This window comes from Echiichthys vipera (assembly GCF_963691815.1).
Source record: "Echiichthys vipera genome assembly, chromosome: 16".
Lineage (NCBI taxonomy): Eukaryota > Metazoa > Chordata > Actinopteri > Perciformes > Trachinidae > Echiichthys > Echiichthys vipera.
Genome location: NC_139841.1, coordinates 24,927,386 through 24,943,948, shown reverse-complemented (window position 1 = coordinate 24,943,948; position 16,563 = coordinate 24,927,386). Strand labels below are relative to the sequence as shown.

General features: G+C 42.6%; 1 protein-coding gene across 1 annotated transcript in view; it reads right to left on the bottom strand.

Annotated features, from left to right (window-relative positions):
* LOC310958480 (netrin receptor UNC5D-like) overlaps positions 1-16,563 on the bottom strand; it is a gene marked incomplete at both ends in the record, with an annotated part of 192,546 nt that overhangs the window by 13,567 nt on the left and 162,416 nt on the right. Inside the window, 5 exons of the mRNA XM_083929444.1 lie at positions 1,214-1,385; positions 6,369-6,453; positions 7,263-7,481; positions 9,595-9,744; positions 13,673-13,858. Coding sequence (XP_083785570.1) covers positions 1,214-1,385; positions 6,369-6,453; positions 7,263-7,481; positions 9,595-9,744; positions 13,673-13,858 — 812 coding nt within the window. The remainder of the gene's footprint in view (positions 1-1,213; positions 1,386-6,368; positions 6,454-7,262; positions 7,482-9,594; positions 9,745-13,672; positions 13,859-16,563) is intronic.

Genomic DNA, 16,563 nt, shown 5'->3' with positions numbered 1-16,563 from the left:
TAGGCGCAAATAACGCCAGAGCTTAATTTCCATATTGGTGACGTCATTAATGTCATTAATGGTGGAAGATTCAAGCCAGGAGAAACCACCTGAAGCAAAACTTGGGAGGAGCGGCTTGTAATGAGAATAGCTTGTCCACCTTAAATGCCAGCCCACCTTAAATTGGTGAGCCTGTTGTTACTATAATGTTAATTACTGTGAATATAATCCAATTAATTCCATATATGTATTTTGTATAGCCTTATTTTTAAAACCGGATGTATGTATGTGTGTGTCTCACACACGTGTCCTTCTGCTACCCTCTTAAGTCTGTCACCGTGAGCTCGATCTGGATCTTGTGTCTTGGCATACATAAAAAAATGTCCGCAAGCATGGCCGTTTGCACCTTCCGTACAATGTAGCTAGCGCAGGGACACGATTTTAACTAGAGCTTACCTCTGTTGTGGCTTTTAATGAGCAGCTCTTGCAGATTCAGGACCATTGTTTCCATGGAAGAAGGGGAGTAGTGATTTCCTGACACTTGTTTCCCCAAATGGTTATTTGATTTAGATGAAATAATAATGCTAAAGTAGCTAAATCGATTTGATAAATGGTATTTTCTACAATTCGCGTGAATGCAAATCAGTCACAGTGGTCCTGGTACAATAATTATTTGAAAGAATAACTGAGATGATGCATATTCCCTGGTGCCTGTTTCGCCATATAATTAATAACAAAAGACAAACAGGAGCCATGTGCAGTGTGTACAAACATGATTGCGCTTCTTTTTTCCTCCTTCTAACGTAAATTGTGCTTGTTGTGCTTTATTTTATGAACAGCTGCGATGCATTATTCACAATTCCATGAAAGAGTTATGCTTTGAAATACCATTATCATTAAACTGGGAAAAGTCATGAGTGTTTGGATGACTAATAGCCGTCATTTGCATTTGGTCTGACATTTCTTTTGGATGTGTGACAGCATGAGGTGGCGCTTGAAAGGCAGAAGTTTTTTATACAGAATGACGAATCGGAGCTGGCAACCCTGAAATCAGCCCCGTACTTGCATGACTACACTGCGGGATGAAAACTTTCGTCAAACTAAGTGACAGCGGTTCTATCCGAGAGTTTTGATATTCAGGGTGCTGCGGAAAGTTGCGTGTTTGCACTTGTTAACATTCTGCACTGATGTTACAGAACCGATAACAGCTGATGTCGAATAGAAAAATACTCACCTCCCACTTGTTGTCCTGCATGTGTCTCTTCAGCCGGATGGTCCAATTATCAGCAGCCACCTCCGCACAATGGGCTATGGTCATGGCTATTGGACAGGAAAGGTCAAGCCCTGGTGGGCCGTACGTGACCGCGGGGCTCAAAAAGATCTCCGGCCCGTCCTCAGACACCGTACTGTACACACACAGAGGTACAGTAAAGGAATGTACTGAAACAACACACATCATGATACCACAGACTGCATTTCAATGCAGCAAAGAAAATCACTGAGTTCAAAGAGCGTATGAAAGTGAAGACATGAACATCACGACTAATGAATGATTGTTTAAACAAGTATTCAGATAGCGGGGTCTGACCCTTTGCTTATGAACAAAGTAAACTCAAATCCTTGGACACTCATAATGAATCAATCCCTGACTAGCTGACACACAGACACACAGATAGAGGAAGATTAAAGCACCAAGACTAATGGACAGTGAGGCTAGGGAGGACAGGCTTTAGCACACAGAGTGTAAGCTTTGTGGGTCGATGGGGCTTATGAAGCCTGCTCTGGCCGGCCCGGTGACAGATTAGCTGGGCCAAGCTGCTCTTGGCCAGGGGCCCAATCTTGGCTGGAAGCCCTGAAGACTGAGAGCAATCAATGGGACCACCATCAGTCATGCAGCTGGCCCGGCTGGACACCTCGCATCTACAGGACACGATATTGGTGCTGTTGTCACTGGAGCAGCATGGATATTTTTCAACACCATTAATACAAGTGCGGCAGGGACAAACCCTGACATGCAGGCACAGATGCATCACAAGTGTGTGAAGTGTGCGTGGACCCACACATGTATGCACACGAACACAGGACACAGCAACAGCGTGAGAATGAGTTAGATGTCGAGGGCAGAATTTTTATAGGTCGCACTTCTCATGTTGACACGCAAACACTAAACCAACTGACTGTGTATGACCGAGGCAATAGCTGTGTCCCAATTCCATCGTAATTACAATTTATTTCACAATAAATAGTTTGATTAGGGATGCACAATATGGATTTGATTTCCAGCTGATACCATAACTGATAATTTCACGTTTTTGTATTTTAAATGAAAGTTCATGACCTGTGGTTTGTGCACACTTGAGGGTAAGAAGGGCTAAGATGTTATGGGCTATGGTTTCATTTTCCATAGCTCTGCCCTAACCCAATCTGACAAAACTAAATTGTTAACAAAGCTTTTATAGAGAATTTTGCTGTATATCAGTTTGTGGTGATATGAAATGGAGAAAAGGAGCAAATCCTCAAAATTGAGAAGCTGGAAACTGCAAATATTTGGTATTTTTTTACCAGAAAAATGAAACAACCAGTCGTTCATCAAAATAGTGGACTATTCATTTTTTCCCAGCCAACTAAACAACTTATTGTTTCTGCTCAGACAATGACTATTGTGTACTAGTATACACAGTTGGATGGGACACAGCTCCTGGTAGTTTTCTTATTTTTGAATTTATGAAAAATTAAGAAACAGCACTTTGATTGTTGCAGGAGTTTGTTTTAGTTTCCGTCCCTACAATAATTACCTGGAAGATGAATGACTATTGTTTTATGAATAAGATGGACGTGGGAAAGAGAGGGGAGATGTATGAGTGTGTGTGTGTTTGTGTGTGTGTATGTATGTGTGTGTATGTATGTGTGTGTATGTTTTTGTGTGCTTGTAAGTGAGTGAGTGTGATTGTGTGTGCGAGTAAGTGAGTGAGTGAGTGAGTGTGTGTGTGTGTGCTTTCCTGCGTGCGAGTGAGTGAGTGAGTAAGTGAGTGTGTGTGTGTGTGTGTTTGTGTGTGTATGTATGTGTGTGTATGTTTGTGTGTGCCTGTGTATATGCGTGTGAGTGTGTGTGCGCGTGAGTGAGTGTGTTTGTGTGTGTGTGTGTGCTTGTGTATGTGCGTGTGAGTGTGTGTGCGAGTGACTGAGTGAGTGCGTGCGTGTATGTGTGTGTGTGCGTGCGTGCGTGTGTATGTGTGTGCGTGTGCTTGTGTATGTGTGTGTGCGTGTGAGTGTGTGTGCGTGTGAGTGTGTGCTCGAGTGAGTGAGTGAGTGTGAGTGAGTGAGTGTGTGTGCGTGCGTGTGTGTGTGTGTGTGTGTGTGTATGTGCGTATGTGTGTGTGTGTGTGTGTGTGTATGTTGTCGGGGTTGTTTGGCTCTTTTCCTTTTCACTTAATAGTTTCTTTCGCAGTGTGCTGAAAACTTACACTGTTACCAATCAACAAAATAAAAGAGGTTATGATCTGCTGTCTGAAAATAAAACCACACCTACTGACAGCACCGTGGCCCCCGCAGCTACACTTCGCTGCAAATCAGCCCCCAGGCTCAGAAAAAAACCAAGGTTACCTGCTGCTGAGACGATGCTAATTAGCCAGATTGCCTGTGAGCAAAGATTAAAGATGGTTATTTAGCGTCTCTGGTTGTTGTTATGAGAACAAAGAAATATCACTCCAGGATGCTGGTTCAAGTGTAGATAATAGATTGGGGTTATTAGTCTTCTCTCATATGTGCCGAACACAAATCACGCCTCTTTCGCTTTCTCACGCAGAAGCATCCAGCGTAACATTCATTGCTCAGCCCTCAATTATAAATAACATTTTAACTGTCCCTCATTATACAGTCTGTCTTTTAAGGGCTCACAGAAATACGGGATCAGGGTCTAGCTAAATTAAAATACAGCCATAAAACTGTGCTTCAGAGTTGGAATGATATAAATGAGTTAATATGTTTAGTTAAAGGGGCAGTTCACTAAAATTAAACAACAATAGAAGGAGTCAAATTCTTTCTGTCTGTCTGTCTTTCGATTCTCTTGACAACTGTTCGTCCAATCGACTTCACACTTGGCGGGTGTATCGCCGAGGACCTAAGGAAGTGCAGTGTTCAGTGTGAGCTCTTGAGATCTACGGGACTTCATGTCAATAGTGCGGTATTTACACACTGTGTAGTATTTTGAGATGGGACCCCTATTGACTACTACAACACCAAACGGCACGGTGTGTATAGCTCGCTCGCCATCGCTCGCTACAGTATGTTCAAAAACAGATAAAGAGCAAGTGACCCGGAGGTGATACATTTCAAGCTTAACTTTCGTAATGAACACTTTGTTCCAGGAAATACTCTTGTCCCAAATAGCTAGCTGTTAGCAAATGACGTGTAAACTCTGACATTGCAAGGGGACATAACTATGTTATGGCAGGTGTCATGTTCTTGAAAAAGCTGGAAGCGGCAATACGGGACGCACTATACTAGTTAAACAAACAAACAAACAAGAACACTCTTGTGGTATCTAGTAACGCAGCTCATCATGGAGCTGTTTGAAATTTAATTTGTGGTGCTCACAGCAATGAAAAATTAATTTAAAAAATATCCTCTTAAACAGTATCCCTGTTACTCGGTGTAGAACCCACAGAGCATGATGTGAACAGCCTCAGTGCTTTTGACAGCTGTTTAATTCATTACCATCTCATCAAATGTTAATAGTCGTCATCCCGGGACAATCAATAGCTACTGTTAGCATTTAATGTTAGCCAAGTAGCCAGTGCAACCTGCAGCGAACACAAGTCGGTCAACTCAGGACAGTACAAATAACATGACATCAAAAACACCCACCAGCCAAAAATTCAAAAGGGAGCCTAGTGTGAGGCAAGCATGACTGACACTACAGAGCAATCAGTGGCTCCCCGCACAGTATGTTTAAAAAATGAGTCTGATACTGCTCAACTCATTGACTCAAACTTCCGTGAGTCACATCCCGTCAGGCGTATTTTGTCCCACACTATGATGCTGTCCTTGGACTACCCACTGTCCCCTGCTGAGCTGCAGGAGATCACACACAAAACAACCCTCGTAAAGCCCCGAGGACCAGTGAAAGCTCTTGCGAACACCTGAAACCGAGCCAGAGCTGATCGATTCCTATTCTTCGCAGAGCAAAGCAGCGTCTTATGTAGATGGCTGAGTTTGAATGGGAAGAAAGGATCCAATTTCTCCCCTGGACTGTGCGGCTGTCAGAAGATAGGCTTTGACTGACAGCTCAGCGGTGCACGGCTCCTGCAGCTTCGTCAGAGAAGTAAACAGCATCAGGCTTATCAGAGCAAAGCAGCAGCCTGAAGGGCAGCAGCTTGGCTGAGTCGGGGAGACTTTAGGCAGGCGAATGTATAACTAGTGCATTAACCAAGCTCAGAGCCACAACCTATTAGTGACCTTTGAGCTGTATCTTTACCCAGACGACCTCCGGCACTTAATGCATAGATGGAAGTGAGGTGAAATCACAGATGAATTTCAGATGGAACTAAATGTCACATTTGATTCTCACTCGGTAGAAATAGAATTTTTATTGAGACGCAGGCGGTTAGCCGTGTTGTCAAGGCGATATCTCGCTAGCAGGGTTTCACACAGGCATGCTGACACATTGATACTGTCTGCTAGAAATCAGGAACATGTCCAAAAGCTGACTCCTGGTTGTCAGATACCTTTGGAGGCTCTGTAGCGAAGAAGTCAAAGGTATTACACCCCTTTTCAAATGGCTCTTATCTGTCCTGTCATTTTCACCTCAAGTAATAGCTTTGTGAAAATCTCAACGGCAAAGTTGCAGAAATAGACTTGTGCTGGCAGGCAACAGTCATCTAAACTTTGTAGCATATCACGTTCGACTGAACCCAAAACCCAAATCAATACCCCCTATCGTCCTGACTTTATATAAAGTTCACAATATTTACCACTTGAACAAGTCACGGTGGATAGAGATATTGTCACCGCTATGTCTACAAACACAGAACAGGCTACCAACGTGCATCTATCGCTGCTGAGACAGCTGCTTTAGGCAGTAATGCTAACTGTCTCCAGCTACCATGTAGTTATGACACATCATGTCCTCCCCTGTAGTGACTGCAAGATGAGCAAGGACCCCATGCTGGGTCGAAATATGTTTGCATCTGTATGTGTGTAAGTTTACAGCACTGTACACGGGACTGCGTATTGTCCGTATGAAAGGATCTGCGTGTAGTGCATGTTCACGAAGAGAGGAGGAGACGATGTGGCATGAAGAGGGATGGGCGATGCGGTGCGATGGGTTGAAAGATTAAAAGAGAGCAGCCTTAGAAGCAGCCTGCGCCGCCTCACTGAGAGTCCCTCACCTGCTGTCCTCCTGGTTGATGATCATGTACATTTCCCAGGTAGTGTCTTCTACGATCCCCCCATGAGGCACCAACAGACTAATACCTGCAGAGAAGCAGACGTGCAAAAAGGGATCAACGCACAGCCAGACTGCATACACGACACACACACACACACACACACACCTGCCCGGCTGTCAGGTCTCTTTACTGAAGGTGACAGTCAGAGAGGTGATGGCACCAGGAAAAGGTGAAGGAAGCATGTCCCAGAGGGCTCATGAATCAATGCTGCCAGCAGTCTCTTTGTCACGAAACACACACTGTTTCTTAGGTACACGCACACTTACACAATATTCTACTGTATGATAAACAATTACTGCCAATCTACACTGCAGTTGATAAAGGCCCTCAAGGGACAAGATGATGAATGTAGGCCACGGGAAAGAGCTGCCTGGATAATGTGGTAGACTGAGCATATCAGGTTTACATTAAGCACACTCGTTAACATTTTCTCCATAGTGTACGGTGTGTTCTTTCAAATGTTTGAGCTGAACATGCTTTTTGAATTAAATTACCTGTGAAACACAAAGAATTATACATTAAGAGCGGTGAGAAAACTTTCCGTACGCTGAGAAACGATGACCCTTAGGACGCAGCGGTCGGTTAGAAACACCAGTCTAACTTCCTCACTTCAGTGAGTATTACGTTCATGTTCATATTACTGTGGATCAAAGACATTAACCGCATATTCGCTGGAGACACTAACAAGGTCAAACAACTTAAAAATGCAATACTAAATTCCATGTACCAGTGTGGAAAGTTATAGATTTCAGCTCGTCTAGTTTTATGGTGAAGGAAATTCAGTGTACACACAGGAACGCTATCGAAAAAGAAATTTCCCCGCAACGGGCTCACCTGTGTTAGGTACCACCAGCCTGCCTCCAGCATGACCGAACACGGCGGTTGCTTTGTGGAGAGGCCTGCTGAGAGTCAAAGAGACTTGCGGAGTAAAGAGGTTTTTGCCTCTTCTGCCCAGCGTCGTCCCAACTGCAACTCCTCTATAGTCTGGAGCCAGGCCCCTTGGAAATGTCTGAGGGTGGGACATGACATGGTACTCTGCCCTCTCTGCCACCCCTAGAGATACAATGAAACAACAGTGACTGTGTTACTGCAGGTAAACAAACTCTGTATGGTCTGCAGAGTGCACGGGGCTGTGGTAAGATGGGTATTCAGCATCTAAAGGTTCAATGTGTAGGGTTTTAGGGGGATTTATTGGCAGAAATGGAATAGAATATTTATAATTATGTTTTAAGAACCGTTGCTTCTTTGTTAGCCTAGCATGATCTGTTCGTATCTACACAAGGAGCGCATCCTCTTCCATGGAGCCTGCCATGTGTTTAAAGCAGCCCACAACAGACAAACCAACCATTGGCTCTGGAGAGGGCCTTTTGCGTTACCTGAAGGCCACCGTAGGTTCTACTACACAGTTGGAAAGACAGGTGTTGGAGAAGGGGTTATCAATTGGTTGCAATCTGCAACTTCCCCACTAGATGCCACTAAATCGGACACACTGGTTCTTTAACAATTTGAACTCAGTCCGCCACTGCTTACATTGGTAATTTGGCTTATAGTGATGTCATCTTCAAACGCTTCATATCCCTAAAATCTGTAAAACCTAAGCTAAAAGGTTATGTAGGTCACTAAACAATAATAATTAATAAAAGTATTAAAGTATTAAGTCATAAATAAAAAAAATACATTTAGACATTTCATCAAATTTTACCAAATAAACACACAAAACCTATTGATCCAAAACATTTCTAAATGTAGACACATGAACTCAATATTTCTTAACACTCTCGACGTTATTTGAACGATGTACCTTTTTAGTTTTTGCGATACGCTCATTTTTGTGTAAAGGCGTTTTGGTAGAAGCCTAATTTTGCACCGAATGTCACGTAACGTCATTACGTGTGACGACGAATGTACAACATGATGATGCGAATGACAGAAGCCTTAGCTTTCTGTTTCAAAAAATTAATGCTCTTGCTATTATGGTTTTCATTTAAGATTGTTTTCTACATGATCATGTATGCGGGATGATCTCCAGCGGCCATTACGGGCTAACACTCTGGAACCACTGCGAGTTGTCAGGCCATGTTGCACTGGATAACACGTAACACACAACATGATGACAAGAAAGACAGAAGCCTTATGAAAAGGATCTGCGTGTAGTGCATGTTCACAACAATAACATGTTTAAAACAATAACTACATAAAACACTCTGGAGCACCATTTTCTTAAACATGAATTGAGACAGTTGACGATCCAAGGACAAAGATTAGACGCCAAAAAGTGGATTCTGGCCGTTCTAAAGGCAGCGATCTTGACTGGTGGCACTGGGTTTGGACTTAATTGTAGACGCGAGTCAATCCAGTCAACCAACTACAGTGCTTCATGGAGGTGTTTTTCATCATAACGGATGACTGCTGTCCCTCCTGGGGCAGAACAGGGCGGGTCACCCTGGTCCACTACACATGTACGCTGTGAAATGCTTACTTTTCCAATGCTGCAAAAAGCTCTCGCTCTAGGTTATAACGGTTTTGATTTTAGATCTTGGACACAACGACCGCCTGCAGGAGGTCCTGGGGTCTTTCAGGGATTAAACAGTGTGTATAATGTAGCAGGTCTGGCTATCTCGCTTACTATCTAGAGTGGTAACTGAGCATTACTGCCAAGGCCAACCGGCATTTGGCTAGCATTATCCGTGGGTATGTTATATTTGCCAAGAACATTGATTCTCCTCATCCTCAAAGCTGCTGGAGACATTAAACGGTAATCTGGAGAGAGGGTTTTTAAATCCAGCTCATGGAGTTTATGTAAGCTAAATTAGTAATTTAGCTGTAACCGATAAAATCTGCCAGCAACAGTTGATATTTCAGGCAGCAAAACCGACACTAGGACTGAAACTGCATATGTTTCCGTGCAAGAATGGAAAGCTTGACAGGCATAGCAACAGTAACTAAGGAGGACGTGGCTTAGCGAATGGTCAATTTGTGATGCCCTTCAAGGTGATGACCATTTTTCTTTGTATGACAGCTTTCTCAGAGATTGCCTCAAAGCAGGTTCAAAGCAAGATGGATTATCCCTTCCGACTGCAGCAGCGGAAATGCTCTGTAATTCTTTCCTTCCAAAAGGAGCTGAGCACCACACACAGGGTCTTTTTAAACACTTCTTTTCGCTGACCTTTGACCTTGAGATCAGGCAGCGGGTCGAGGAGTGAGCGCTCGGCCATCAGCTCCTTGTCAATAGAGTCCTGAAAACACATGGGGCTGGTGTAGGTACGCGACACTGTCAGATCAGGTTGCAGTGATGAATTAATAAGCAGGGGGTTCGCTGAAAGACACACACAGAGAAAACGCAACAAACAGTCAACAATTAGATATATTCAAGCAGCAATTATGCACTGTATGCGGGGGTGGATACTTTAAACTAGACTGCCTTTATCAACGACAATTTAACTGAAAACGTGTCATGACAAGTTTTTATCCAACTAGGAGTACTTGTGCATCAATACCATGGAAACAGCGATGGCACTGAACCAATGAATCAATTAAAAGTGGCAACTGGCACAGAACAGGTGGGCTCAGCAATATGCTTTAAATGGATGTAATAGGGTTTTAAATCAAATGCTGGGATGATCGGACGTATTGCTTTTAAGTACTATGATAGTTTATAATCTTAATATTTATATTTCAATATACATACGTGTGTGTGAGTGTGTGTGAAGAAGAATAACTTTATTAATCCCGCAAGGGGGACATTTATTATTAATCATGTAACACACACACAGGCCCGAAATACACACACATGCACAGACAGGACCTATATACATGCAATTAAGGAGAGATGTTAGAGCGAGGGGGTTGCCAGTGATCGGCGGCCCGAGCAGTTGGGGATTCGGTGCCTTGCTCAACAGCACCCCGGCAGTGCCCAGGAGATGAACTGACACGCTCCATACATGGTCCACACAGGGACTTGAACCAGCAACCCTACGGTTCCCAGCCAAGTCACCTATGGACTGAGCTACTGCCGCCCATTTAAGATATACACTTGTGACAAAAATTACTGTATGACGGATTGCATTCCCATTTTGTTTGTTTTTGTTCTGTACAGAGCTATGGTGGCCTGGAAGTCTCTACCAGTCATACTGCTCATGAAAGTAACAGAGATCACTTTAAAATGCTGTTAAAACAGCATCTACAGTAGCTACTAGTACTGTAGCTATGGCCAGTGATGCACTGAATCACATAAGAGGGTAGCGATTATTAGGTATGTCGTACTGTGGACAGGGTGGAAACTTTGTCCAAATGGCCAGTGAATGTTACATTTTTTACCAGCCACTCAATAGATTACCATTTGTTTTTTTGGGCTGGTGAGTAAAGCAAGACTACCAGCCACTTGCATCCATTACCAGCATTTTGCTTGTGAATGGTGCTAATTTTACACCTCTCTTGTGGATCAGTCAAGGAAGGTAAACAGCGTGGTTTCTCTTAATGACCATAAAAAAGTGTTCATTGCAGATTTATTCTTTTGGGAACTGGGTGAGCGGTTGTCATAGCGACCAAGGACGTGATTGCAGGGAAATAAGTAAAAGGAACTGATTGCTGTGCAGCTACTGTACCGTATTTGCACTGTAAAGCAGGCTGCAACATACAGTTTAAAGAGGGGAGGGCATGTTGGGTTTTTATGCAGTTTCAGGAGAACAGGGACAAAGATTAAAGCTTTTCCTGTATCCTGCTGCGTTATCAAAATTAACTTTATTATGCCCTGCTGAGAGCTGTTGCTGTGGTGACCCATAATGCCAGCCTTGTAAAAATATGCCTCAATCTGTGGGGCAAAACACCCCCCCCCGCTTCTGATCTCTGATGTTTCCGTGATTGGAAACACGGGTCTACAAATGCTCATTTGGGAGCCGGGTGGAAAAAAAACACTAATTTGCAACACTTATAAATTACATATTTAATTTTTGAATCATGAATAATTAAATGAAGCTATGTTTAATGTAAAACGACACCAAAACAGCGGATAATGCCACAAACCGACTCGCTACCCTGATGATGATGATGCGCGGCGTGTTTAATATTTTGCTTAAGTTGTGGTACTAAAGAGGATCTGAGTAATAATACATAAGAGTTAAGTGTACAATTAGTTAGAGCACAAAATGTGCTAGTTACCATAAGTTCTCAGTGAGCGTTTATTGCTGGGGGTGTACAGATGTTAGCAATAAAGCAATGAATGCATGTGTGCTTTATAGGTTGGGCTTGATTTTATTGGACACTTAGCGTACTACAGCCGAGAGAATCTTCACAAGGCTCAAGTAAACAAACTGAAAAATGAAACCCAGTCATTTTAGCCCCTGAAGCATTTTAATAATGTATGTGGTTATATAACTATACATGGGGATATATGCATAATTCATATCTATACACATGAACTCACATATACAAAATTGTACAGCTTACTGGCATGTTGTGGTTTATATTACATGCAATAACAGTATACAGTATTTGGGTGCAATAGAATCAGACCACAGAAGTGATTACTGTGCAAATTGTAGACAATTGAACTTTTGCACAAGTGCCAAAATACGTCTAATTTGCATGAATAAAAAATAAATTGAAATCTGTTGTGAACAACTAAGTAAATGTTCAATTCATTTGGACTTATTGTTTTAAAAACAACATTTCTCAATTAAAAATTGAGCCAAAGAGAATGAGAAAACTATGATACCACAGTTAACATACAAAAATAAGTACATTTATTATTATTATTATTTCCGCAAAGACATATTATGCTGTATTTTCATTGCAAATGGCTGTTTGGTCATCTTCAGTGAGAATCTAAATGAACCCACTTGTCCCAAGGTGGGTGTAGTGCCACAGCTGGGGTTATATTTATTTGAAAATTGGGTGGTGGAGAGCTTAAACTGCTCTTTAACAAGCTCTCATTGCAAAGTCAAGTGCAAAGGACGCTTTTTGTATCTTTAGATGGTAAAGACGCTCTTCAAAAACACATAAACCCCCTTTTGTGTGTGTTGAGATTGTTATATATATATATATATATATATGTATATATAGATACATATACCGTATTTTCCGCACTATAAGGCGCATAGAACAGACGCTATACTCGAGGCTGGGGTTACGTTCTGCATCCATTAGATGGAGCTGCGCTAAAGGGAATGTCAACAAAACAGTCAGGGGAGGTCGTCTTGTTGCTTCCTCCACTTCGGCACCATTGATTGGTTCATGTTCAACTCTCTGGCTGCTGCTCTATTCCCGTGTTCTACTGCGTGACTAATGGCCTTGAGTGTAAACTCTGCGTCGTAAGCGTGTCTCTTAACAGGAGCCATTTTGGGCTCTTTACACAAACACACACATGGAAATGAAACGGCACGCTTCGCGCAGTCGTATATCTCAACATGCACCGCGCGTTACTTCTTCTACGGGGGAAAATAGAGTCGGCGGCTGCTCACCGTAGTTGCGAGACCTGTTGTGGCTCAATATTGGTCCATATATAAGGAGCACCGGATTATAAGGCGCACTGTCGGCTTTTGAGACATTTGAAGGTTTTTAGGTGCAACTTATAGTGCGGAAAATACGGTATAAGTAATATAGAAACTTTTTTTTTAAATTAATCAAGTGCAGGTTTAAATGAAATTCAATAAAAATAAAATAAACTGAGCTAAAACCAAAGTCATCATCTTAGAATGGGGTCCTTAACGATAGGTTCATTAAATAGCTGTAGCTATCGTACACTAGCCGGAATGATAGGTGTGAAAGGTGTGAACGTGCGAGCGAGCCATACAGCGTTTTTATTCATGTGTCAGCTCTAGTCTCTAATTTATGGGGTGCGCTGAGTCTAATTATGCACGATTCTAACAGCATGCATATCTTATTGAATTAATTAAATCATCCAATGTGGCACCAGACTCGAGCAGATTATCCAGACATATTGCTGTAGTATCCTGAATATACACAGTGCACTATCACAGATCTACTGTATATCACAGTTATCGCTGGGATATGTCAGATACATCAGAGGGAAATGATTACAGGAAGCATTTTATCCAACGCAGCTTTTCATGATTCTATACCCATCTTCTCTGACTACCCTCTGTCATTTCAACTACTAGTAACATCTGCTCCATTATCTTCTGTTACTTTCCAGTTCGGATGCAGTGTTTGGTGGGAAGCCTGTGCTCGCAGTTGGATGCAGCACTTCGCGGAACAATTTTTGGGGTTAAGGCGCACCGGCTCACCTTGACGAGAGGTCTTGAAACTGAAGGACTGGAAGCCCCCGGTGAGGGCGGAGGAGTCGATGACATCAACGCCGTACTCACTCTGGCTCCTTCGGTAAAGAGTTACAGCGACGATCAGCAGCACCACCGTCACCACCCCTGCAGCAAGGCCTGAGTACAGGGCCACGTCACTGCTGTTCTCCACACCTTGGAAAGTAAGAGTGAGTAAGAGAAGAGAGATTTCTCAGCGACTTTTTGCTTTCTGAGTCCACTGTGGTTATTAATGAGGAAGCTGGGAGACATTTTCACCCAGAATAAACTGTGAATCTGCTCAGGAACATCAGCCGAGTTAAATATATAAAAGTGTTTTGGAGGAGGCAAGTCTACCTTAGTTTCAAACTACTTTAGCGCCTTTTTTGTTTTCTATTCCTCGTGTGCCCTGCCTCCTCATGCACAGCTTCATTGCTCCGCCGCGGAGTGTTAAAGCCACTAATGAGGAACCTCGGAAGGAAGACGATTATAATCAACCCAGCACCTGACTGTCATTTCAAACGCTGCTTGGCTCTGGTGTTGGAGGCATTCTGCGTTCCACTGGGATAATGTGACAAAACCAATTCATTAAATTAGCTCATCGGCAATGATTATGCTCTATCTGCTCCCACCAGTACTGCAGCGTCCAAGTCCACAAAGGAAAGGAGTGAGTGGGAAAGAAAGGGGCTGCTAGCTTGTTCTTGAAAGATAATGAGATCTGTGCTGAAACAGGACAAGCAGAGAAATCCTCTAAGTAGCCTGAAGCTCAAATGAGGAGAAATTGACAAAATATGCAAAGCGGCATTAACGGCTACAGTAGCAGGTTAATTGGGGGCTTGGGAAGTTTTGGCAGCCCGGTTGCATTCTTTTCCCCCCATTTCTGACAAACACAAATACACAACTGTGTTAAAGGACAAGTAAGGAGAACGTGTGCCTGTGGCTTTAACTGCAGCAGTAATCAACACATAAATGGCCCATTGCCCTAGACGGCAATAATGCACAAAGCAATGGATACACAAACACAAAGCACCGGCCATTTGGCTTGAAATACTACACCTGATGTATTCAAAAATAATTCTATTAGGGGGAATTTACAGTATGCTGGCACAGGAGTAACACTGAGGTAATTTGATTCAGTTGATAGAATTGATCATCCCCCATAATTGTTATTAACATAATGCTGCCCACACAATCACCCATATCGAATGGCCATTATCAGTGGTTATCAGCCTCAAAGATACAGCTTAGAAGGAGCCATCTACATCTGATACTAGTTCAGAAGGGTGTTTACGTCTATTCACGTGGTAACAGTCGTTATGTTGGTCAGGACCCGATGGCGTCACCTTTATACCGCTCTAGGAGTCCCGTCGTGAATTCAAACAACACTAATGTTACTTGGTTAGGTTTAGTCAACAAAACAACCTAAATGAGTTGAGGAAAAGATCATGGTTTGGGTTCAAATGAGTGAGTTTGTTACGTAACTTACGTTTGTGGCGTTCAGAATGTTAGAAAGTTATCCAGTCCCCCAACATCGACTTTCGGCTTCACACTAGACGGGGTCTGCAACCTTTACTATCTAAAGAGCCATTTTTCCCCCTCTTCTACCAGAAAAAAATTTGTCTGGAGCCGCAAAACATATTTGATGTCACAGCTCATAAAAGTTTATATAAAGTTACTGTTGACAATTTATTGGTATTATTACCTGTCCTAAAAAATGTTGTTTGTTAATTTCTCACCACATATCAAGCACACAGGTAAGCAAAGCAAATGAATATGTCCACGCAACACTATTTTCCTACAAAGTTTTTTGGGGGGTTTATCCGCGGCTAGCATACCAGAGCGGGTCACTAACTCAAGATTAGCCCCCTGCAGGGAAAGGCACTGGGCAGTAGACCTAGCATGTGATGCATATTTTAGTTACAGGTAATATTTTTGGAAAAATCACCTTGAACTCTAAGATAACAGGTGTTCCCTTGTCCACTGTCCAAAAAAGACGTTATTTACACGTTGTTTATATCATTTTTTGGCAAAGCTACAGGGAGCCACGGCCCAAGAGCCTTTGGTTGCAGACCCCTGCACTAGAGAAATGTTAACATGGACTTTTTTATTCTGATCGACAGCCGACCCTCTGTAACTGATCATTAACCGTTAAGAGACAAGCACGCTACTGAGGGCTGACATATGAAGCGGGTGACACAATGCAGTTTAACCACCACAATGTTCATTTCAACAATACAGGAGTACATTTTTAAACAAGTAATGTGATCCAACATACAGCATGTTATTGTAAATGGAGTGAAAATGAATGCAGAGGGTGGAGAAAACACTCACTAACCATCAAAGTCATCAGTCCAAAATGTGTCCTCTATGACACAAAAATCACAACCAGCTCTGAATTTGAATGATTTTACCCTAAATGCATTTCTTCTAATAACTGCTAACATATATATGCACTTACATTTTCAACTCACTCTTCATACGTCTTGCATGCTACCTGTTTGTCAGAACATCTGCATCTGAAATAACTCTGTTTTAATAGCGGGAGAATTCACAATGAGTCATGCAGAGTGTGTTCCTTTTCATAAGCACACCTGTCAGAGTGATTTATCCCTCTTATACCGTGGCTGCTTTCCAGACATCAGAATATAAATATTGTTCCCTTTTTCATGGCAACACGCTCTGTTTGGATACAATTACTGATTTGCTAGGCTGATCCACCTGTCGGACACATTTCTCTCACTTACTCCCAGTGGTGTGTCGGGGTCCTCAATAAAGACAGAGGCGTCTGAAAGAGGAATTTTAGTATTTTTGTCTTTACCTGGGGGACCCTATTTCCTCATGTATTTCTGTGTAAGGGACTAATGGCAACAACTTTTAAAAAA